The 26,237-nt window shown below is 34.1% G+C and overlaps 2 protein-coding genes and 2 long non-coding RNA genes across 5 annotated transcripts in view; 2 read left to right on the forward strand and 2 right to left on the reverse strand.

Moving 5' to 3' along the window:
* Window positions 1–602: 602 nt before the first annotated feature.
* On the forward strand, window positions 603–3,173 carry LOC148305061 (uncharacterized). Its single transcript, XR_015838246.1, has 2 exons — window positions 603–1,477; window positions 1,882–3,173. It is a non-coding gene; the product is annotated as an uncharacterized LOC148305061 (long non-coding RNA).
* Window positions 3,174–3,527: 354 nt separating this feature from the next.
* Window positions 3,528–7,341, forward strand: LOC148305062 (uncharacterized). 2 transcript variants are annotated; one of them, XR_015838248.1, is made up of 3 exons: window positions 3,528–3,656; window positions 4,372–4,932; window positions 5,166–7,341. It is a non-coding gene; the product is annotated as an uncharacterized LOC148305062 (long non-coding RNA). The 2 variants fall into 2 exon arrangements; XR_015838249.1 differs by having other exon boundaries at window positions 3,528–3,598.
* A 9-nt stretch (window positions 7,342–7,350) lies between these two features.
* LOC148305063 (uncharacterized) lies at window positions 7,351–9,722 on the reverse strand. Its single transcript, XM_088267297.1, has 3 exons — window positions 9,594–9,722; window positions 8,816–9,513; window positions 7,351–8,714 (listed from the first exon to the last, which is right to left on the reverse strand). Exons 2-3 carry the CDS (start codon window positions 9,480–9,482, stop codon window positions 8,200–8,202), a joined length of 1,182 nt encoding a protein of 393 aa, XP_088123423.1. The 5' UTR covers window positions 9,483–9,513; window positions 9,594–9,722; the 3' UTR covers window positions 7,351–8,199.
* Window positions 9,723–22,384: 12,662 nt separating this feature from the next.
* Window positions 22,385–26,237, reverse strand: part of LOC148305064 (neogenin-like) — a 54,785-nt gene continuing 50,932 nt past the window's right edge. Inside the window, exon 32 of the mRNA XM_088267286.1 lies at window positions 22,385–26,188. Coding sequence (XP_088123412.1) covers window positions 26,046–26,188 — 143 coding nt within the window. The 3' untranslated portion in view covers window positions 22,385–26,045. The remainder of the gene's footprint in view (window positions 26,189–26,237) is intronic.

A 26,237-nucleotide genomic window follows, 5' to 3' on the forward strand; every position in this document is an offset into this window, starting at 1 on the left:
TTTTTATATATTTATATATATATTTATATATATATATATATATATGTATATATATATATATATATATATATATATATATATATATATATATATATATATATATATATATATATATATATATATATATATATATATATATATATATATATATATATAAATATATATATGTATATATATATATATATATATATATATATATATATATATATATATATATATATATATATATATATATATATATATATATATATATATATATACATATATATATATATATATATATATATATATTTATATATATATATATATATATATATATATATATATATATATATATATATATATATATATATATATATATATGTATATATACATACAGGGTGTCCCATAATATGACGTATTCCTTTTAAGTAGTCTTAGACCGAGAAAATTTCATTTATATTTTGTTTTAAGTTCATCAGTATAATATCTATCAAAAACCTAAGCTGTTCTAAGTTTCGCGAAATACCTCTGATGGTAAAAAAAAACTCGTTTCCCCTTTTATGTAGGTACCTACTACAATTATTTTTCCTAGCGATGGCTAAATGTCTATGACTATATTTGTATTTTGTCTATGTATTTTTCATAACTCGATCCTTCATCCGTATGATTTTATTTATTCCTGTGGTAATAATTAATGTAACCAATATAGTTCGTTATAATTGGTACGTATAGTATAACGAAGAGATAATTTTTATTATATATGTATAATGAGCTAGGCTGTTAAAAGTCAAACACGTCAAATGATAACTCCAGAAGTGTGCACATAATGACTACGTCCTCTGAGTTTTAAATCGTTCTGTCAAGAAAACATTACGTGCATTGATATAACCCTCTTTTAGCTCCCACGTCGATTATAAGCATTAAAACATGGACCGAACTAAATATTCTGGTACTTCATGGAGTTATAATGTAATAATTGCAAGTGATTAATATACTGGAGAAATAGACGTATGAAGAGTTAAACAACAGATGGAGATCTCTTCAGTGTATATCAAGGTTGAACCGGGAGACGAAGAAGATGACCTCCATACTGGGGATGGGGTATTATCTCCTGTCAGAGCCAAACTGGAACCAGAGTCTAATAGGCTCATTAGTAATATTACATGTTGTAGTGAAAAAATATCGTATTGTGGTGTTAAAAATGAGAAAATCTTCCTCGAAGTTCCAATTATAAAGGAAGAACTAAGAACTGAAAATGAAAATTGTGAGGAAATACCATGTTCTTTCATATACAGAAGGGCACCAGAGGCTGATAGAGTTATCTCTAATCTTCCACAGTGTAGTGGAGAAATGTCATATTCAGCTCCAATATACATCAAGACCCATCATGAATCAGGACAGGCGCAAGCTGTTCCAGAGACCAGTGCTGTCATTATCTGTCCTGATATTAAGAAGGCATCACTGGATTCCCTTCGCAACATGGAAACTGAATCTAGTAAGTACATTAAACCATGTACTAAGTTCAAGCATCTCTAATCGTACTCTTACAATTGCTTGTACTATTACTTGTCCTGGTATAAAACAGGAATGTCTGGATTCCTTTACCAACATGGAAATTGATTCTTTTGATTTATTTTAATTCTGATTACGAAATTAACTTATTATTATTATATATTTATTAAATAAAAGTTATTAAATGGGAATGGCTCTAATCATACTCCATTTTTACCATATCTTAATCCCAAAGTTATTTTTATCCTTAAATAATTCATTGCCTTATTGGACTGCCGCTAATATTCTACATTCATCTACGCTCTCACTACTGATTATATATATAAATAGGCTCTTCAGAAAATCATGTCTATCATTATAATTAAATAAAATTGCAATTGTTTTCAGATTTTGGTGACAGCAGACGCCCATCTACATATTCAGGAAATAACAGCAAATATTCTTACACACAAAAGAAAATACAACAGCCATATTCAAGGCGTGAATGTGAAAGTTTGGGCAAAGGACATTTCAAAAGTCACGCTTTAACTATTACTGGAAATAAACCATTTTCATGCTCAGAGTGTCAATATAAATGTTCACGGAAAGGCGAGTTAAATAAGCACATGGTCTCTCATACTGGTCTCAAACTTTTTTCATGCTCAGATTGTCAGTATAAATGTTCTCAGAAAGGCAACTTAAAGTTACACATGGTAACCCATACTGGCGTCAAACCTTTCTCTTGCTTACAATGTCAATATAAATGTTCACGTAAATCAGATTTGAAGAAACACGTGTTAACTCATACTGGCGTCAGACTTTTCTCATGCTCTGAGTGTCCATATAGATGTTTACAGAAAGTAAATTTAAAATTGCACATGGTTATCCATACTGGTCTCAAACCGTACTCTTGCTTAGAATGTCCATATAAATGTCCACGAAAAGGAGATTTAAAGAAACATATGTTAACTCATTCTGGCGTCAAAGTTTTTTCATGCTCTAAGTGTCAGTATAAATGTTCACTAAAAGAGCATTTAAAATCACACATGTTAACTCATACTGGCGTCAAACCCTACTCATGCTCAGAATGTCATTATACATGTTTACGGAGAGTAAGCTTAAAATTACACATGATTACACATACTGGCGTCAAACCTTTCGCTTGTTCAGAATGTCGGTATCAATGTTCACGAAAAGCAGATTTAAAGAAACACATGTTAACCCATACTGATGTAAAACTGTAGTTTTCTTTGTTCCTTAATAAATTTTTTTTCGTGCTGACGACATGTGTTTCAGCTTCATAAAGAAATCATAAGCGCCTTATTCTTTAAAGCGATACATTAATACATTACTAATAATATGCTTTAGCTTTTGTCATTTTTATTAGTTTATTTTTTTACTTTTTTAATACATTTTTTGATGAACAACTCACTTAGCAAAACTTGCTACGAGGCATATCAAAATATACATCTCTGAATTCCGATTAATGCACACGACAATCCGGATAAAGTCAAGTAAATAAGATGAATTTTGTGAATAAGCAATGTATTTAATAATCTAATAGAATTTTGAACTGAAAAATTTGCAAAATATATATTTTAATATAATGACGTTATTCTGCTTGTTGTAACGACATGTGTTTGATTTTCAAATTCTTATGGATTTTGTATTATTCGAAAAATAAAACATATTTCATCTCACTTGAGCGGGTTTTTCTTCCTTAGATTTTTTTCGTTGTATGTATGTGCGGTGATAAATTAAATATATGAAGCATTAAAAGATTATGAAAAGTATGTCGTTTTTTTTCATAAAAATGCTCTTTCGTATTTTTCGTATATTACCTATAATAATTTTTATGTTTATTCTTCATATATTCTTCAATGTATAAAGTAATGACTCGCTGTTCTGTTTTTATATATATATATATACAGATGATGTAAATCAAGAGTAAATAATAGTTTATATTAGTTGTGGGTTTAGACTCGTTCCTCTTTTTTTGTAAGTAGGTATCTAGCACAATTATTGTCGTCAGAGATGGCCTAATGTCTATGCTTACTTTATTGTCTATGTACTTTACCTTATTGTGTGCACTAATCTTATTCAAGTGATAATGTTTTTAATCTAAGTAATATATTTCTTTTTTACTATTTAATGCATTAGTAACGAATAGATCATTTTAATTAGTACGTATACATACATATTAAACTTTTGTTTTGTCCATATTATGTGCTATGTCTTTACAAGTCAAGCCTGTCAGGCGTGCACATGACTATGTCCTCTGAGTTTAAAAGCGTTCTGTCAATATAGCATTAAAAATTAACTAACTAACCATCACGCCGCTACTCTGCAGGGGTAGGTAGAGAGAAAAGAACGCCACACCACTCTGTCTTTGCAAACATTCTTCGCCTCTTCCACGTTCATGCATCTCCTCATATATACCCGCCGATTGTTTCGACTCCTAACCTGACCACTTTTAAGTATTTGGCATACCTGATCGTGTCAAGTTTTTCTCGGTCTTCTTCCGCTCCTTTTTCCAATTACATTCGCCTCATAAATTTGTTTTACCGTTCTTTCCTCACCCATTCGTTCTACATGTCCAAACCATCTCAACACACCTTTTTAAAAATTTTATCGATAAGTTTATCTCAGCTTTGATAAAACCACATTTACACTCAAAAGTAACCATTTTACACAAATCACCCTTTGATTACCAACTAAGCAGTTTACCTTTATACACAAAATTATAATTGAACACAAATTGAAAAGTATGCTTATATTCGTACATTCGTGCTAACGATCATTCCGCCCTGTCAGGAGATTATAGAATGTTTATCGAACCCGTACCAAACTTAATCCTTTGATACCTAACGCGGTGTTATAATATTGCAATAATTGCAGGTGATTCATAAACTGGAGAAATATACAGAGTTGAACAACAGATGGAGAATACTTCTTTGTATATCAAGGTTGAACCGGAAGATGTGGAAGATAATATTCTCCATACTGAGGAAGGGGCATTATCTCCTGTCAGAGTCAAACTGGAACCAGAGTCTAACAGGGTCATTTGTAATATTCCACGCTGTAGCGAAAATATATCGTATTGTGGTGTTAAAAATGAGAACACCTACCTCGAAGTTCCAATTATAAAAGAAGAACTAAGAACTGAAGATGAAAATGGTGAGGAAATACCATGTTGTTTTATACCCAAAAGTGAACCAGAGGCTGATAGATTTATCTCCAATGTTCCACAGTGTAGTGGAGATGTATCATATTCAGCTATTAAGACTGAGATAATCTACCCTGAAGATCCAAAATACACCAAGACCCAACATGAATCAGGACAGGAGCTAGCTGTTCCAGAGACCAGTGCTGCTCTTAAGTCCATTGACATTGACATTACCTGTCCTAATATTAAACAGGCATCTCTGGATCCCCTTCGCCACATGAAAATAGAATCTAGTAAGTGCATTGCAAAATTATGTAATAACTGCACGCAGCTCTAACCGTACTCCATTTTTAACATTTACATTTTATTTAAAAAATAACCATCGACTTATTGTTCTGCAGCCTATAAGAATAAATAATCATCTACACTCTCAGCACTGGTTATACATAAATAATATCCAGGTCTCTGAGACAGTCGTGTCTATTTACTGTCATTTTAATTTAATAAAATTGCAATTGTTTTTCAGATTTTGATGAAACCAGACATACATCCTCAAATTCAGGAAATATCCGTAAATATTCTAATACTTCAAGGAAAATACAACCCCCACATTCCGGGTGTACATATGAAAATTCGGGAAAAAAACATTTTAAGAGTCAAGTTTTAACTCATGCTAATAAGAAACCATTTTCGTGTTCAGAGTGTCATTATAAATGTTCACGGAAAGGGGACTTAAATAAGCACATGGTTTCTCATACTGGCCTTAAACTTTTCTCATGCTCAGATTGTCCGTATAAATGTTCTCACAAAGGCAATTTAAAATTACACATGGTAATTCACACTGGCGTCAAACCTTTCTCTTGCTTAGAATGTCAATATAAATGTTCACGAAAATCAGATTTAAAAAAACACTCGTTAAATCATACTGGCGTCGATCTGTTTTCATGCTCAATGTGTCATTATAAGTGTTCACTGAAAGCAAATTTGAAATTACATATGATTACTCATTCTGACCTCAAACCTTACTCTTGCGTAGAATGTCCGTATAAATGTTCGCGAAAAGGTGATTTAAAGAAACACATGCTAACTCATACTGGCGTCAAACTTTTCACTTGCTTAGAATGTCAGTACAAATGTTCACGAAAAGCAGATTTAAAGAAACACGTGTTAATTCACACTCGCGTCAAACTTTTCTCATGCTCAATGTGTCACTATGAATGTTCACAGAAAACCGATTTAAAATTACACATGGTTTCCCATTCTGGCCTCAAACCTTACTCTTGCTTAGAATGTCCATATAAATGTTCACGAAAAGGGGATTTAAAGAAACATATGTTAACTCATTCTGGCGTCAAACCTTTCTCATGCTCTGAGTGTCAGTATAAATGTTCACTAAAAGAGCATTTAAAATCACACATGTTAACTCATACTGGCGTCAAACCCTACTCATGCTCAGAGTGTCATTACACATGTTTACGGAGAGTAAGTTTAAAATTACACATGATTACACATACTGGCGTCAAACCTTTCGCTTGTTTAGAATGTCGATATCAATGTTCACGAAAGGCAGATTTAAAGAAGCACGCGTTAACTCATTCTTACGTCAAACTGTAATTATGTTTATTTCTAGTAATTATACTTGAAAACACATTTGTTGTCACGTCATGATTGAGAGTATAAAAGAAAGGCAATCCATGAACACGTGGTTACTCCGGCGTCTATTTGTTATTAAAGCTTTGCGAAAAAGAATATCCTTGCATAACGTTAAACTCTTCAAACTTTTAAACTTCATGGGATTGAGCGACAACCTCATACATGCAATTAGTAAAAGAAAACTTCAAACGCTAATCCGAACCCGAGGGTGGATAGAGCACTGCATCATATAAACGCAGTATTATCTTGGTCTAACGATTAATGAATAACACATGCAGGAAAGACCTCCGCTTCAGATACCAGTCCAATTGAATAAATATCAGAGTGAAAAAATCATATATTTATTTGACCTCCCCCTGGAAATCAAACCCGGGACCTCCAGTACGGTAGCCGAGCTTACACTATGTAGGCAGTCGAAAAAAAAACAGCTAGCTAAAATAGAAAACTTCAGAGACACATCGAAATGTTCGCGGAAAGGGAGACAAAGTGAAGCGAAAGGCAATGTCCCATTCGAACCCCGCTGGCCTCCAATTCCCCGAGAGCCGTTTCCACAGGCTGCCAACTATACCGAGAGAGTCGGGGTCGGTGAGCTCGTGTACCTCGCCCCGTCAGCAAGTGACCGGCGAAGAGTTAGCCGGCTAGGGATAGCAAGATGACCAGAATCATCCACCGCCATCTGCAGTTGGCCATCCGTAACGACGAAGAGCTGAAAAAGCTGCTCTACGGTGTGACCATCGCTCAAGGTGGCGTCTTGCCCAATATCCGGGGCGTGCTCCTGCCTTAGAAGGCGTAATAATAATAATACGATGACTCCTCTTCTCCCCTCCCCCCAAACTCAACCTACTCGACGCCCCGAGATGATTGATGACGTTTTATTTCTTATCGATCATTATCATCATATCTTTAGAAACACCCTTGAGGTAGTATTTTCAAAATTCAAAAAAAAAACATCTAAAAAATGTACGCGATTTAATTATATTTAATGTAGTTTCCTTAAATGTTCTGGATTGATGTATGTATAAATGAGATAATTAAACATTTTTCGATTGCTTGTTGAGTTTTTTTTTTCTAAAAATATATTCCATTTTATATGTGTATGTACGGTGATAAATTAAACATACAAAGCATTATTAGATTCAAAAGCTTTTATTTTATAAATTGAAAAGGGTTTTGCGTATTTACTTAGAAATATTTATCTGTTTATTTTCATTCATATATTCTTGATAGACGAAGGATTGATGATCATTCTTTGATGTAATGTCATCTTGTATAGCAGATAAATGTGTTGATCAACCATTCTTATTGGCCACGGTCGAGCTATTGGTATTTTATTCATTTTCAATATTAATTAGGGTGACAAAAGGCTTCAATACCTCTAAACGTACCCCCTCGTGTGAAGTGGATACCAAAGAGGCCATTCATCTAAGCAATGGATTTTTTAAAATAACTTTTCTGAAGCATACCCACTGAATATTCAATAATTTATACACACACTGCCTCCAGGCATTTCTGTCAGCTGCATTCTCTACTGCATCCTCCCTAGTCAGGTTCACTTCTCGAAGTTCAGACAAGAACTGCCGATGGATGGAAATATTTAGGACACTTGTTATCCCATCTTGGATAATTTTGAAAACTTCTTCAGTATTTTTAAAAAGCTTTTGCAAGGCATCCCGTGTCGTATAATTTTATTTACTTGTTGTCTCTATCTTCAATTTTAAAATTCATATTTACTTTCTAAATGCTTTGTCACCAGTGTGAATTGACATGTGAATTTAAAAAAATCTTCAAAAAGTTTAAATTTTAAACGGTATTTTTGTAAATAATATATGAACACTGAGTACAAAAATCTTTTCGTTTCACTATGACGCAATCTTACATGCACCTTCAAATTACATTTCTGCGAATATTTACACCGCAGAAGATGATGTTTTTTTGCCAGTATGAATTAACATGTGCGATTTAAAACGATCCTTCCGTGAACATTTATAATCACACTCAGAACATGAATAACTTTTCACACCAGTATGAACTAACATGTGTAATGTCAAGCGTCCTTTCTGTTTACATTTATATTTACACTCGGAACACGAAAACGGTTTCTCACCAGTATGAGTTAATATGTGCACTTTCAAATGATCTTTCTGTGAACATTGATAATCACACTCTGAACATGAAAGTTTTTTTACACCAGTATGAATGAACATGTGTCGTCTTAAGTGTCCTTCCTGTGTACATTTATATTCACACTCGGAACATGAATATGGTTTCTCGCCAGTGTGAGTTAACATGTGCGATTTTAAATTCCCTTTCTTTGTAGTTTTATAATCGCACTTGGGACATGAGTGCTGTTTTTTCCCTGTTTTGCGAGATGATTTACTGACGTTTCCTGAATATGTAGATATGTGTGTACTCTTATCCAAACCTGAAATGAATTTTAAAGCGATTTTGTTTTATTTAATTTATTCAAAATGACAGATATTACATGGAAATTGGAAGTTACTTCAGGAATGTGGTGCTACTTACAACAGTTGCCTTCCATGTTTAGAGAGTACTCCAAACATTCTTGTTTGATGTTGGGATGAATGATATCTATATTGGTTAAGCTCATTATACTACTATCTACCTCCTCGGACTTTAGTTCAGTGCTGGTCTCCGGTCCAGTCATGTCATAATGTGGTGCCCCCTCCTCAATATGGAGAGTATCATTTTCTTCATAATCAGATCCTGGTTCTGCCTTGACTATAGGAATTTCATGCCAAATAATTTTAGAATCCACATTACATTGTGATAAATGATAGCCATCCGCCAGAGACTCTGGTTCGCTCTTGACTATGTCTAAATACGATGCCTCTTCTCCGATAGGAAGATCATCCTCTTCAATGTCTCCCGGTTCAACCTTGATCCGCGTTGAATCGTGGAGTTGAGTAGTTTCTTGGCAAATAATTTTAGAATCCTCATTAGGTTGTGGTAAATTATAGCCATCTACTAAAGACTCTTGTTCGCTCTTGGGTACGTCTGAATACGACGCCTCTTCTCCAGTAAAAAGATCATTTTCTTCAATGTCTCCCGGTTCCACCTTGATCCGCGCTGATTCGTGGAATTTAGGAGTTTCTTGGCAAATAATTTTAGAATCCACATGACGTTGTGTTCGTTGGTGTTGTTTTTGACACGGATGGATTCGTTGCATCATGAATCTAAGTCAATTAAACTTAATAGAACGTCTGAAAAAAAAGTTCTTAAAATGTAATAAAACTCGCTTTAACGAAATCTTTTAACAAAATCAACCATGTACCTTTTTTACCTAAAATGATTTTTAATGTAATTGACTCCACACAACAGTACGTAATACGGAATGCATCAACAGCATGCCGCAGCTGTCAAACGAAAGGTTCGCCACGAACGCCATCTATTGAAAATTATCCGAAGTGGCAACTCTACAATATGACTTCTATTGTGTCGATTTTTCGGCTGTTTTTTGGGTTTTTCTTTATTTTCATGTAATGAAATATATTTAAATAATTTCCAGCTTTTGTGAGACAGTCATGTCTATTTACTGTCATTTTTAATTAATAAATAAAATAAAATCGCATTTTTTTTCAGGTTTGGATAAGAGAAGGCACGTATCTACATATTCAGGAAACGTCAGTAAATCTCACAAAACAGGTAAAACACAGCACTCATGTCCTTGTGCGAATATTAAAGTCTTAACAAAAGAGATTTTTGCACTGTTAACTTACACTGTCGAGTAACCATTTTCGTGTTCCGAGTGTAAATATTAATGTACGCAGAACGGAAGCTTGAGGTTATATATGTTAATTCATACCGGCGTGAAGATGTTTCATGCCTTGTGAGCGATTATAAATGTTCACGAAATTACAAGTAAACATGTTACACTCTCTACTTGAAAATAGTTTCTCATCAGTTTGAGTAAACACTCATTCTAATGAGAAACCATTTTCATGTACAGAGTGTAACTATTAAGTTTCCTGAATAAGTTATTTTTAAATACACATGTCAACTCATACTGGTTACAAATCATTTATTTGATTTATTAAGCCTCCACTCGTTTACGAGCGATTTTAAGGCGCTAAGAAAGTAAATTATTATCTTTCGAGAAGAAGCTTATGACGATGAACCATTTTCATTATCAGAATGCAAATACATAATTCTCATTTAAAATCGCTCATGTCGGTTTAATGAAATCCTGTAAATAAATAATGTAATAAATAAAACACCGATATCTTGAACATGTCCAATAAGAATGGTTGATTAACGCATTTATTTCCGATACAAAATTACATAACGACTTAAGAAATAAATAAAATCAAAAGAGGTACATCATACTGATGAGTAATCCGATAGGAAAATGTACAATCCTCCTTATACATACCCGACAATTATTTCGACTCCTGACCTTACCACTTTCAAGTATTTGACACACCTGATCATGCCATGTTTTTATCGGTTTTCCTCTGCTCCCTTTTAACTACATTTTTTATTCGGTTATATATAACATCACTGTGTTAAATGGTAGATGTTAGGTTTGTTTTAATATTACCATAAAGAAGTATTGTTTACTTTGTTATGTTCAAAATTTATATTATTTCGTCGATAAGGTCATAGTTCGGTATTTAATTGGTTGGATAGTTTCAGGAAAAATTTTAAAAAATATATTGAATGAACATCCAACCATTTCGGATGTTTTCAGCGAAATTGTTTTTGCTTCTTCTTGTAGTCGAACACATCCAAACCACATAGATTTTTCTGCAATTTTTTCATAATAAATTATTTCAACGTAAAAAATACTGAAAGCTGTCAACCCACATGTATGTTTCTAACATTTTTTCATAGATTTATTGGTTGTAGGTTAGAAAAAAGTTCTCCAAAAACTATTGTGTTTATCTTTTGGGTTGGGTGTCTTCAGCAAAATCAAAATTTACCATCGATAAAGTAGCATTCTTCAAAAACTCAACTTTTGCAATTTGTGAGTTGGGTGGTTTCTGGATAACACGGTCCAATTAAAAAAATTACAACAAATTGTAAATTGAGGCACACCCATTGAATATTCAATCATTTATTCATATCCACTCCTTATGTGTAGCATATGGAGTTCACACACTGCCTCCAGGCTTTTCCGTCAGCTGCATTCTCTACTGCATCCTCCCCAGTCAAGTTTGCTTCTCGAAGTTCAGACAAGAACTGCCGATGGATGGAAATAATTAGGAAACTTGTTATCCCATCTTGAGTTGACAGGTGTATTTTAAAATAACTTCTTCGAAAAGCTTTATATTTACACTCTTAACATAAAATGGTTTTCGATCAGTTTGAGTTAATATGTAATTATTTCAAACACTCCGAGCATAAAAATCTTTCCGTTTCACAATGACGCAATCTTACATGCACCTTCAAATTACATTTCTGCGAACATTCATATTTACACTGAGCAAGAGATTTTTTTCTTCCCAGTATGAATTAACATATGAACTTTTAAACGATCTTTTCGTGAACATTTATAACCACACTCGGAACATGAATAATTTTTCTCACCAGTGTGAATTAACATGTGTAATTCAATACGATCTTTTCGTGAACATTTGTAATCACACTCGGAACATGAATAATTTTTCACACCAGTATGAATTTTCATGTGTAATGTCAAGCGTCCTTTCTGACTACATTTATATTCACACTCGGAACACGAAAATGGTTTCTCGCCAGTGTGAGTTAATATGTGCATATCCAAATGAGCTTTCTGTGAACATTGGTAATCACACTCTGAACATGAAAGTTGTTTCACACCAGTATGAATGAACATGTGTCGTTTTAAGTGTCCTTTCCGTGAACATTTATATTCACATTCGGAACATGAAAATGGTTTCTCGCCAGTGTGAGTTAACATGTGTGCTTTTAAATTTCCTTTCTTTGGACTTTTATAATCGCACTTCGAACACGAGTGCTGTTTATCCCCTGTTTTATGAGATGATTTACTGACGTTTCTTGAATATGTAGATACGTGCGTACTCTTATCCAAACCTGAAAAGAAATGAGATTTTGTTTTATTTTATTAATTCCAAGTAGATATGAAAATGGAAATTATTAACTAATACGTCGTAATGCATATTTCAAAATGGCAATTTACGGGATAAAAGTAACTTTAGGAATGGAGTGCTAATTAATTAGATTTACCTTCCATGTGGAGAGAGGACCCCAAACATTCTTGTTTTATGTCGGTATAAACGATATCCATATAGTTCATATTGCTAGCTACCTCCTCGTACTTTAGTTCAGTACTGGTCCCCAGTCCAGTCAAGTCATAACATGGTGCCTCCTCCTCAATATGGGGAGTATCACTTTCTTCACAATCAGATCCTGGTTCTGCCTTGACTATAGGAATTTCATGCCAAATAATTTTAGAATCCACATTACGCTGTGGTATATCATATTCATCCATTAGAGATTCTGATTCGCTCTTGAGTACGTCTGAATACGACGCTTCCTCTCCGGTAGGAAGATCAGCGTCTTCAACGTCTCCCGGTTCCACCTTGATCCGCGTTGAATCGTGGAGTTGAGTAGTTTCTTGGCAAATAATTTTAGAATCCACATGATGTTGGCTTAGTTTTTTACTCGCACGGATTCGTCGCATTCTGAATTTACTCGCTATTCGTTCATTTTCATTCCCTTTCGAGCGTAATTTGGACATGGAAATACGATTTTTTTCATTATACGTCTCTCGCTGGTCATCAGTGAGTTTTTCACGTGCTTTACCTATGCGCACACTTGACTGACTTCGACAACCTATGTCGGCTTGTCGTCTCCTCGGCATTGTAATAAACACTTAGGAATTCTTTTCAATCACTCAAATCTCTCGAACTTACCATGAGAACTTTAAAATCCTCAGTATTTAAATACAATATACAATATCTCAGACTGCGAGTCTCGTTAAAACACATTTGATTGAATTTGAAGTAGGCCTGCAACGTCAATTTAACTCTACTGTCTAATTTTTAAAAATGTTCGCAAAATGTAATTAAATTTGCTTCAACGAAATCTATTCACAAAATTCACTACCTTTTTTTACATAAAATGATTTTTAAATGTGTTCGACTTTTTAAATGTAAACAACCGCAAGGAATACGGAATGCATAACAGCATGACGCAGCTGTCAAACGAAAGATGCGCCACGAACGCCATCTATTGAAAGTTATCCGAAGTAGCAACTCCCGTACAAAATGACCGATTTCTATTGTTTGATTTTTCGGCTGTTCCTTTGGGTTTTTCATGTAATGATATACATGTCAATAATTTTCAGCCTTTCTGAGTCATTCATGTTTATTTACCGTCATTTTTAATAAATAAATAAAATAAAATCTCATTTCTTTCCGGATTTGAATAACAGAAGGCACGTATCTACATATTCATGAAACTCACTCACAAAACAGGTGAAACACAACACTCATGGTCCAAGTGCAGATATAAAAGTATTAACTTTAAAAATGCACGTGTTATCTTACACTGGCGAGAAACCATTTTAGTGTTCCGAGTGTAAATATGAATGTACACAGAACGGAAGCTTTAGGGTACATATCGCTCACTCCTTTCAACAACGTCATTTATCAAAAAACTTGATTTTTCAGATCATTTTTAAGTTTAGAAATATAGTAAAATGTATTGAAAATAAATATCAAATCACTTGTTCAACTTTTTACTGTGCAACAGATTTTTTTAGGTAAAACCTGAATGTTTTTCCATTTGAAAAATATTTAGTGTATTTAAAAAAATAAATAAACAATACCTTTTATCGCTCACTCCTTTCAACAACATCATATATCAAAAATCGTCAAATTTCAGTTGTGCATGTTTTCGGAATGCCAAGAAAATGTACTATATCCCAGCAAAAGCGGCATATTTTTAACTTAATATTACCCGCTACAGGGCAGAAAGTGTTATTTTTGCATTTTGAAGAAAAGGTATTGTTTAATATTTTTTTTAAATATACTAAATATTTTTCCAATGGAGAAAAAACATTCAGGTTTTACCTAAAAAGATCTGTTGCACAGTAAAAAGTTTAATAAGTGGCTCGATATTTATTTTTAGTACATGTTATTATATTTTTAATCTTTAAAAACGATCTCCTGAAAAATCATGTTTTTTTATATATGACGTTGTTGAAAGGAGTGAGCGATGTGAGGAATGGTGACATGGATGTTTTAGCCTGTGGAGGTCATGGGCAGTCCTGTGACATTGTGTACCTCAGCACAGTATGACGTCATACAGTGCTAACTACGATATCATAATAAGAACACAATATTACTCGTAACTATTCATAGATATGCAGGTCTTTTCACTTTCAACAACTTTCAACGTCATATATCAATAAACAAAGTTTTTTATTGTTATTTTTTTAATATGGAATGGCGTTGCACATGTAATACAATGCATTTGCCAATGTCAAGTTAATTGAATTCTTAATTATAAAATATGATAGACTATAAATTATAAATATGATAGACTATAAATTATAAATTATAAATTTTGTCCGCCTCCGTAGTGTAATGGTCAGCACGCTCGGCTACCGTTCTGGAGGTCCCGGGTTCGATTCTCAAGGGGGGTAAAATAAATATAAGTGATTTTTTCACTGTAATATTTATTCAATATTACCATGGACTGGTACCTGAAGCGGAGGGCTGATCACCTTTCCTTCATAAGTAAAACGATCATGATAACACTGCGTTTATAAGACACAGTGCCCCATGCACCATTGGGGTGCGGATAAGGATTTTATTTATTATTATTATATAAATTATAAGGATAAACTATAAATTTATTGCATTTAATTTCAGAAAAACAACAGTCTGTACAAAATTGGGTTCCTGCTCGCCAGGATGAGATGGATATCTGTAGGAAGGGGAATAAGCGGGGCCAGAGATTTAAAAAAATTTGGCATTTGGTCATTTATTGGGCAAACAAAGAATATGTGGTTAAGGTCTTCCTCTTCGAAACGACACTCGCAAATGGGGGAGTCAAAGACACCAATCCTAGCAAGGTGCTCTCTCGTACAACAAAGTTTTTTATATATGACGTTGCTGAAAGGAGCGAGCGATATTGAAATCCTGCCAATAAAAGATGTAGTAAAATATATTAAATAAAACACCAATATCTTGACCATGTTCAATAAGAATGGTCAATTAACTCATTTATTTTCGATACAAAATGACATTATGACTTAAGGAATAAATAAAATCAAAAGGGGTACAAAATACTGATAAGTAATCCAGTAGGAAAATGTACAATATTACATTGATCCGTGACAAATTTACATCACTCCCATTCAAGGTCAAATCACCAATCGGTTAGAAGGATGCTATATTCTTTAATTTGTCCGCCTCCGTAGTGTAATGGTCAGCACGCTCGGCTACCGTTCTAGAGGTCCCGGGTTCGATTCCCAAGGGAGGTAAAATAAATATAAGTGATTTTTTTCACTGTAATATTTATTCAATACTACCCTGGACTGGTACCTGAAGCGGAGGGCTGATCACCTTTCCTTCATATGTAAGACGATCAAGATAACACTGCGTTTATATGACGCAGTGCCCTATGCACCATTGGGGTGCGGATAAGGGTTTTATTATTATTATTAAGACATTACGTGAGTAGGTTCTTGAAAGTTAATATGACGTAAAATTGATTGATTGTCCGCCTCCGTAGTGTAATGGTCAGCACGCTCTGTTACCGTTCTGAAGGTCCCAGGTTCGATTCCCGGGGGGAGGGGGTCAAATGAACAAATGTGTTTTTTTCACTCTAGTATTTATTCGATACTACCCTGGACTGGTACCTGAAGCGGAAGGCTGATCACCTTTCCTTCATGTGTTAACAATCAACATGACACTGCGTTTATATGGTGTAGTGCCCTATGCACCATTGTGTGTGGATAAAGTAATTATAAAGTAAGTTGTCCACCTCCGTAGTGTAATGGTCAGCACGCTCGTCTACCATACTGGAGGTCCCGGGTTCGATTCCCAGGGGGGGTCAAATAAATATTAGTGATTTTTTTACTCTAATATTTATTCAATATTACCCTGGAGCGGAGGGCTGATCACCTTTCCTTCATGTGTTAATGATCAAGATAACACTGAGTCAATACGATGCAGTGCCCTATGCACCATCGGGTACGGATAAGGGTTAGAAGAAGAATAAAGTAAAAAATTACGATACAAAATCTAAATTTTCAAAATGCTATACAGTGTATTAAAATGATTTTAAGGGATTTGGTGATTTTCGCTCGTATATCATGGGATTAAACTGTTGATATATATATATTTTTTTAATACTTAGTAAATACCACTATTTCCTATTTTTGAAACAGTGGTATTTACTAAGTAAAACATTAATTAAAAATGGATAGATTTTACCACAAAATGACTGCCAAATCAATTAATGAAATTATTGATATTTAAGCAAATTTCGTGGTTTTCTTGATAAAATATCAACCTTTTTCAAAAGAGAATACAGAGCTGGTTTTATACATACCTTAAAATAATATTGTACAATCGCTTAGTCAAATAAATTAACATTTAAAATACATTTTTTAAATTTATTATTATTGTAAATAACTACTTTTCATACCGGCATATTCAAAAGTAATGTATGATACAAATTATTCAATGCGTCATCGCTAACGTGGACAGAATCTGTACGTACAATGTCAAAAGTCAAAAATTAAATTATAATATTTTTACAGTCCAACAATGTCTTTTGCTGCATATTTATAAAACAAAAAATATTCAAATTATATCAATTATTTTTTAAAAAATTCAGACACTAGATAATTCACCCTACGAATGATACAGGATGACACAAAATTAATCACAATATCGGAAGATGTTGTAATTTATACAAATGGCGTCGTACGCCAATCATATTTGACATATCGCTCACTCCTTTCAACGTCATATATCAAAAATTGTCAATTTTCAATTGTACGTGTTTTCGGAATGCCCAGAAAATGTACTATATCCCAGCAAAAGCGGCATATTTTTAACTTAATATTTACCCGCTACAGGGCAGAACGTGTTGTTTTTGCATTTTGAAGAAAAGGTATTGTTTAATTATTTTTTTAAATATACTAAATATTTTTCAAATTGGGAAAACCATTCAGGTTTTACCTAAAAAGATCTGTTGCACAGTAAAATGTTCAATAAGTGGCTTGATATTTATTTTTAATGCATTGTATTATATTCTTAAACTTTAAAAACGATCTCCTAAAAAATCAAGTGTTTTGATTTATGACGTTGTTGAAAGGAGTGAGCGATATAATTCAGACAATCAATTAGATAAATTTGAATTTGTTGACTTTTCGTACTTCAAAGACAATATGTATGTTAAAAATAATAAAAATAATCACTAAATATTTTATATTCACAGATGGTTTCAATTCACTATTGAGTATTTTAAAAAAATAAAAATAATAAATAGTAAAAATAGTGCTAGGTTTAGTTTCTTATTTTAAATGCGAGGAGAAAACAAATTACACACAAGTTAAATATGGCGCCTAGGGCACTCCGTTGGATTGCTGTAGTGCAAACTTGGGGACGTGAAAAATAACAATTTAGAGAAATATTCTTCTTCTAACCCTTTTCTGCACCCGATGGTGCATAGGGCACTGCATCGTATATAAGCAGTGTTTTATTGATTGTTAAATACACAAAGGATTATTAATCTTTGAGTCGGCTTGTGGTCCCGTGGTTAGTGTCGCGGACTCTTAAGTCAGAGTTTCTCGGTTCGAACCCACTCTACCACAATTCGATACATATTTCTAATAATGAGCCGCTTAGGCTCACAGAAATAGTAAATTAAAATATTTATGTAAATAATAAAAACACAAATATTTCTCTTTAATTAAAAAAAAAGAGTCTGAGTGATGTCGCTATATTATTTTATAATGATCTTATCATAAGAACGAAGTCTTGTCAATAAGTTTACAATATTTTAATGTAATCTGAATTATAGCAATTCAAATGTGTCTCCCGAAATGTAGCCGTTTGTAACTCACACTCTTTTGACTGCCAACAGTCCATATGGGGAGTATGTTAAATCTGTCTGAGTGATGTCGCTATATCATTAGAATCCTAACTGTCCATCAAACCTCCTCCCTCTACCGCCTTCCCTAAACTCCCTTTTTCCTTTGCCATCCTTATTATCATCTATTTTAATTTATGTTTTATATTCAAGTACTATCTACCTTCTGATTGCAAACAGCTATATATGGTATCAAACGTTTTGACAATATCACTAGTCTGTTTTTGGTTGGTTGTAATATATTGCTTCTGAGCAATTATCCCGCCAATGTGCATATTTCTTTTCTGCACATGAAATTTAAATAAATAAATATTATTTTATAATAACCATGTAGAATGAAGTCTTGTCAATAAGTCAATGTATAATATCGCTCACTCCTTTCAACAACGTCATATATCAAAAATCGTCAATTTTCAGTTGTGCATGTTTTCGGAATGCCCAGAAAATGTACTATATCCCAGCAAAAGCGGCATATTTTTAACTTAATATTTACCCGCTACAGGGCAGAAAGTGTTGTTTTTGCATTTTGAAGAAAAGGAATTGTTTAATTATTTTTTAAAATATACTGAATATTTTTCAAATGGAGAAAAAACCTTCAGGTTTTACCTAAAACGATCTGTTACACAGTAAAAAGATCAATAAGTGGCTTGATATTTATTTTTAATACATTGTATTATATTTTTAAACTTTAAAAACGTTCTCCTGAAAATCAAGTTTTTTGATATATGACGTTGTTGAAAGGAGTGAGCGATATGTTGATATACATGACTACCTGGGTGAGTTATAGCGATTCGAATGTGTCTCCCGAAATGTAGCCGTTTGTCACACACACTTTTGACTGCCAACAGTCCATATGGGGAGTATGTTAAATCCATTTGAGTGATGTAATACCCTTTTCCAGCCTTTGACTGCCAACAGTCCATATGGAGAGTATGTTGAACCCGTTTGAATGATGTAATACCTTTGTCCGCCTGCATAGTGCACGGTCAGCACGCTCGGCTACCGTTCTGGAGGTCCCGGGTTCGATTCCCAAGGTGGGTCAAATAAATTTAAATGATTTTTTCACTCTTATATTTATTTAATACTACCCTGGACAGGTATCTGAGGCGGAGAGCCGATCACCTTTCCTTCATGTTAACGATTAAGATAACACTGCGTTTATATGATGCAGTGCCCTATGCACCATTGGGTTTGAATTAAATACCCTTTTAGATGGATAGATATTGTGTGTAATCAATTTTCTCATTCGCAAGTCGTTGATAATGGCAGTAAACGTTTCGATTATAATTAATTTTTTATGGTTGCATATAAAATCTAGGCCGTTAGATAAATTTTATAAAAAGGTGCACGACAATCCGTTGACAGTGAAAACACCAAAATACAAAGTGAGGAGACATTTTTGCTCAGTGCCGTCGATAATACACTGGGACATCAATATATACAGTGGAACCTCTCATAAAGAGAATAATTCGTTATCGGAATCTTACTCGTTAAAGGAAATATTTTTGGTTTAGATTTACGCGGAAGTCTCGGCTCACAAGTGAATGTCGTAAAAAGGGGGCTCGAATGTCCCTCGTTAAGGGGGCTACTTTATCACCTTTTTATTATTATTTTTTAACATCTCATCAAAGATGAAGAAGAATATGGAAGTCTGGGCATTAACGGGGCTGACGACCGTCATAGGCTGGTTTAAGTGATCACTTTACACACGTGTAACATTCACCAATTCTACCCATTATTGACAACCACACTACTCAAGTTCTGTATATATGAACCAATTTAGAAACCTTGTTCTTGAATCACTAAAACTTCACTAGAGACATTTATTGGTGAGATGTAAATATGAAAATAACTCCTGTAATTGGAGATAGTCCAGATTTTGTGAACAAGTATTTGGACACACTCAAAATGTTGTACCTTTTTTTTTAGTTCGTTATGCGAATTATTTGTTATAAAAAGTTCTCGTTATAAGAGGTTCCACTGTAAATACAATAAATACATATAATTTTGTACATACAATTAAAAATGTGTAAATTTTTGTTTTTTACAAAATATGGCAAGTTTCGTAAATTGCCAAAGCATAAGTTTTACAATACACAAATAATGTGAAAGGATTATTTACAATTCCGCTTAAGATAAAATGAAAACTTACGATATTTAGAGCTTGTCGGAATTTTCGTTTACAAATTCCGGATTCACTTCGGATTTTTCTATTGCTGGTTGAATGGGAATTATGAAGTCCGAGTATTTGCGGGGCTTACGACCCGTAAAAATGCAATCTCTCTCAAAAACCTCAACTTAGGAATTGGCTACAGTGTATCCAAGGTTCAATTCCTGACTCAGTCAATAAATAAAAAAAATCTGTATTGACTGATAATAAGTCATTTTTTAAAATTCGTCATTAGAGAAATTAAAGCACATACATATATTACTAGCAAAAAGCATCAAGTCAAAAAAAATTATAAAAATATTTTATTTACATATATTGTATGTATCCCAACCGAGACATAGCATCTAATCATTTTTATACGAAGGAAGATGGAAGTCTGACCGTGCTAGGGCTTAAGACCTGGCACTTGTGTAACGCTCACCATTCTGCCAGCTATTGATCATCTGTATTGCATTTATTTTTGAACCTTGTATATTTGCAATGGTCTTAGATACCTTTCACATGTGGGTAGTAATTCAATGGAATTGAAAGTAATCATACTGCCTTTTGTTGAATATCCGTATTGTACAATTTTTAAACTTGTTTATACGCAATGGTCTTGGATCCCTTTCACATGTGGGTAGTAATTCAATAGAATTTGAAGGTAAGCATTCTGCCTATTATTGAACATCCATATTGCGTTAATTTTTTAATCTTGTATGTATGTAATGATCTTGGATCCCTTTCACATGTCGGTAGTAATTCAATAGAATTGAAAATATGGCTGATTGTGGCGCCATCAGTTTAAAAAATTGTAAAACATATAACGTACTCTTCATTTAATTTTCAAAAATGTATATATGCATTGGTTATTGGATTTCTTTCGTATGTCACTTGCAATTTTGATAGATGCAGAATTACGGCTGACGGTGGCGTCCTCAGTCGAGGAATTAGTGAAGTATAAAGCTTAAATTGATCTTGCCTTTGAATCTTTCTGACTTATTTTTAGCGCAGGACCGATCGCCTTGCCTTTGTACTATCAATGACCAAGATAACACTGCGTCGATGCAATGTAGTGCTCTAAGCACCATCAATGTCTCGGGTACAGTTAACTTTGACGTGCTTTTAAAAGACATTTTTTTATTTAAGTACTTTATTTATTACCAGATAATATTCGCGTAGGTGTTGCAAAAAGTACATAGAAATGACATCTGTGAGACGTTCCAGATAGTTCATTGTGGTCTTGCTTTGTCCGCCTTCGTAGTGTAATGGTCAGCACGCTCGGCTACTGGAGGTCCCGGGTTCGATTCCCAGGGGGGGTCCAATAAATATAAGTGATTTTTTCACTCATATTTATTCAATATTACCCTGGATCGGTACCGGAAGCGGAGGGCTGATCACCTTTCCTTCATGTGTAAACGATCAAGATAACACTGCGTTTATATGATCCAGTGCCCTATGCACCATTGGGGTGCGGATAAGGGTTTGAATGAATACTTTGGTATTTACCCAAGGCACTCACACAAGCTAGCACGAGTGCAGGTATGCAACCCCAAGTCCCCTAGCCATTGGTTCATTTCTACTTTTTTTCTAACTAACTGACCGGGCAAAGAGAATGGACCGCCACGCCACACCACTGTCTTTGCGAGCAACCTTCGCCTCTTCCACATTCGAGCATCTCTTTGTAAGATACCCGCCGATCGACTCCTGACCTAACAATTTGAAATATTCTCTGCTCCTATTTCTGACAAATTTGTTTTAACGATTTTTCTATTTTTACGCTTTAAATTTTCATTCTCAACATTTTGAACATCATGAATAAGTATTTGGACACACTCAAAATGTTGTGATCACAATTAACTCCGAAATACCGCTACAGATGTCACTTTTTTGAAATATCTTAATAATAATAATAATAAAAATTAAATGCCTTAAGTAAATTTAAATACACAAGTATAATAAACATAATTAAAAGCTATCAGTCTTATAAAATGTATGGAAAATAATTCGTTTTAAAAATAAATGAGGCCGGGAAGATACAAAGGGTGTTTTAAAATGTGCCGAAAAAAAAAAAAAAAATTCCACTTATGGAGCCCAAAGATGACCAAAAAACTAAACGTCCTATATAATATTTTAAGAATAATATAGCTATTGAAACACATTTTATAGTTTTAAACATGTCAATTTTTGTGCCCAAAAATGCCCAAATCCTAAACGTCATTAAATGTCCAAAGAATAATACGGTTGTTGTAACACATGTGTTAGTGCTATAAAGTGTCAATTTTAGTTGTGCCCAAAAATGCCCAAATCCTAAACGTCATTAAATGTCCAAAGAATAATATGGTTGTTGTAACACACATCAGTGCTACATAAACAGTGTAAATTATTGTTGTGCCCAAAAATGCCCAAATCCTAAAACGTATCAAAATGCCCAAATAAGGTAGTTGTAACACATGTTACTCATATGAACAGTATCAATTTTCTATGTGCCTAAAAATCCCCAAATCCTAAATGTAAAGTGCCCAAAGAATAATATGGTTGATACAACACACATTATTGCTATAAACTGTCAATTTTCCTTGTGCCCAAAAATGCCCAAATCCAAAAACGAACAAAAATGCCCAAATAGTATGGTTGTGGTGACACACGTTAGTGCTTTGAACAGTATCAATTTTCTTTGTGCCCAAAAGTGCCCAAATCCTAAACTCCTAAAACGTCCAAAGAATTAGCATTTATTGTAACATACATTAAAGCTGTAATAACAGTTTAAATTTTTTCTGTGCCCTAAAATGCCCAAATCCTAAAACGTCCTTAAATTCCCGTAGAATAATATGGTTGATCCAACGCATGTTAGTGCTTTATACAGTGTAATTTTTAGTTGTGCCCAAAAATGCCCAAAACCTAAACGTTCCAAATTCCGTCACAAACACACTCACCCTTTGAAACATCATGGCGTCATATATTATTTAAAGAAACCGGTGGAGAAATTAATATTCAAATTCATGTAAAGAAAAGTTGCTGTAATGACGAGCAACGATGCCACAATTTACTAAATTATCATTACGATGGCGTTCACTTTATACAATATGTGATAAACATGATGCAATACAAATTAAATTAAATTAATACATACTTAAAATTATAAATCGCTTAAACTAATAAAATAAATAATATAGTTGCCTGATATGTTGGTGCGATACGGTGATATTCAGTTCCGTCAATGTTACAAAAATGCTCAAAAGCCAAAGAACCCAAAGAATAATACTGCTGTAGACACACTTTTTTGTGCCCAAAAAATACCCAAAACCCTGAGCGCTTTAAAGAGCACAAATAATTATATGGTTGTTTTCACACAATTGAGTGTTAAAGATAATAATCAAAAATTGTGCCCAAAAAAGAAATATTTTGGGCACAATTAAATAAAATTTGAAACTGTTTAAATTTTAAAGTTTTAAAATGCCCAAAGAATAATACGGCTGTAAACACACTTCAGAGATTTTACACTCTTTTTAGTGTCAATTTTTTGCGCCGAAAAATACCTTACGCCTTATGTTCCTATAATGCCCAAAGAATAATGCGGCTGTAAACACACTTACGTGCTAAACAGTGTATTTTTGTGCCCAAAAAGAAAAACGCCCAAAGAATAATACGGTCGTTGTAAACACACTGTAGTGTCAAACACTGTCCATTAAATAGTGTAATTTTTTGTGCCCAAAAATGCCCAAAACGTCCCTAGACGTCCTAAAAAATGCCCAAATAATTTATTTTCAATTGTCAATATACTTTAGCGGTCGTCAAATATGTCAACTCTTTTAGGCCGAAAATGCCCAAAAAATGTCCAAAATCTATATATGTATACACAATAAACAGACTTACTTGCTAGATGTACAAAAATGTAAAAAAAAAATCACAAATGAGGTACATTCATTTCACATTTAGATTTTTCAAAAAACGCTGAAATTTCATAAATATTACAAAAAATTTCAAAAATTCGTAAATCGCAATAATTACATACACATTATTGATAACAATAAAAAAAATTATCATATTTCATTTTACAAAGATGAAAAAAAATTCGTAAAATTTATCCTAAACGTTGCTATATAATACATTTAGTTTAATTTGCGTACATTCCCGTGTATATATTATCACCAAATTATCGTCAATTTGCACGTACATTTAATATTAAACAATAATAATATATTTATTTACATTTTTAAATAATAATATCAACCGTGAGAACGTTACATCGAATTTGTAAACTACGTATAAATCAGTTATTTTACATTTTTCTTACGATGAAATATCCGCATCGTAACTTAAGTATAATAAATTTTTGACTACTCCACGTGCCGCACTAGGCGCTTTCGGGCTAACCGACATCTGACCTTCAAAGATATACTGTTTGCTTTGAACGTAGATAGCCCTTGTGCGCTTAGCACGGCAGAAATGGGTTTCATCCGTTGGATAACATGATGAAATCATAATATAACTTGCTGCACAAATTTGCATATAATATCAGTACATGGGATATCAAAAAAGCCTAGCATTTCTATCGTAAATTAGGTGCGAATGATTATACTTCATCGGGTGAGGACTTAGTGGTCTAATTGGTCAGCCGGTGATGCCGCGATGACGTGAAGTGGTGGAGGCCAAGCGCTCAAATTGGTTGGCCGTGATGAAGTGGTATTGTGGCGATGAAGGTCAATCACTCGCCAGTTGATGAAGGCTAATCACTTAGTTTGGATGCCAGTGATGTAGGGCTCTCGTGTAGTGATGAAGGCCAATCGCTCAGTTTGGTTGGCAGTGATGGATGAACTGTTCTCTTGCAGTCATGGAGGTCAATCGAGCGATTGATATACTGAGCTGTTTCTCGTGCAGTGATGAAGACTAATCACTCAGTTTAGATGGCAGTGATGAAGTGTTCTCGTGCAGAGATGAAGACCAATCACTCAGTCTGATTGGCAGTGATGAAGGTCAATTGAGTGATTGATAAACTAAGTAGTTTCTCGTGCAGTGATGAAGGTTAATCACTCAGTTTAGATGCCAGTGATGAAGGCTAATCACTCAGTTTGGATGCCAGTGATGAAAGTCAATCACTCAGTTTGGTTGGCAGTGATGAACTATTCTATTGCAGTGATGAAGGACAATCCAGTGAATGATAAACTGAGTAGTTTCTCGTGCAATGATGAAGTCCAATCACTCAGTGGTTGGCAGTGATGAAATGTTCTCGTGCAGAGATAAGTCCAATCACTACAATTATTTGGGAGTGATGAAAAGTTCTCGTCCAGAGATGAAGGCCAATCACTCAGTCTGGTTGGCAGTGATAGAGTGTTCTCGTGCAGTGATGAAGGTCAATCGAGTGATTGATAAACTGAGTAGTTTCTTGTGCAGTTATGAAGGCCACCATCACTCAGTTTGAGTCACTCAGTTTAAATAACTCAGTTTACGTTTCGCAGCGATGAAGTGTCCTCGCGCAGAGATACAGGCCAAGATTCAGATTGGTTGGCAGTGAGCGGGGATGGAAGTCTAGCACTCAAACTGGTTAGCGGTGATGGCATTCAAGTCCTTCATCAGCCCCTCGAGGTTGGCCATCTCCTGATGGAGCCTCTCCGTAGAGCATGACGGCGCCAGCGGCTCCAGCTCGTCCCCGGTATGTGGCACCGACAAGCCTGGAACCAAAACGCGTCGTTAAATTATCATTCATACTGCGACTTGCAA

This window comes from Brachycentrus maculatus, unplaced genomic scaffold (genome assembly GCF_059751285.1).
Source record: "Brachycentrus maculatus isolate JH-2025_06_01 unplaced genomic scaffold, ASM5975128v1 h1tg000288l, whole genome shotgun sequence".
Taxonomy (NCBI): Eukaryota; Metazoa; Arthropoda; class Insecta; order Trichoptera; family Brachycentridae; genus Brachycentrus; species Brachycentrus maculatus.

What these genes read in the sequence shown, in the direction of transcription:
- LOC148305063 (XM_088267297.1), bottom strand. Translation starts at nt 9,482, where the DNA reads ATGATGCAACGAATCCATCCGTGTCAAAAACAACACCAACGAACACAA. An exon ending in AAACATGGAAGGCAACTGTT is followed by an intron (nt 8,715 to 8,815) that starts GTAAGTAGCACC and finishes AATTCATTTCAG; the next exon opens with GTTTGGATAAGAGTACACAC.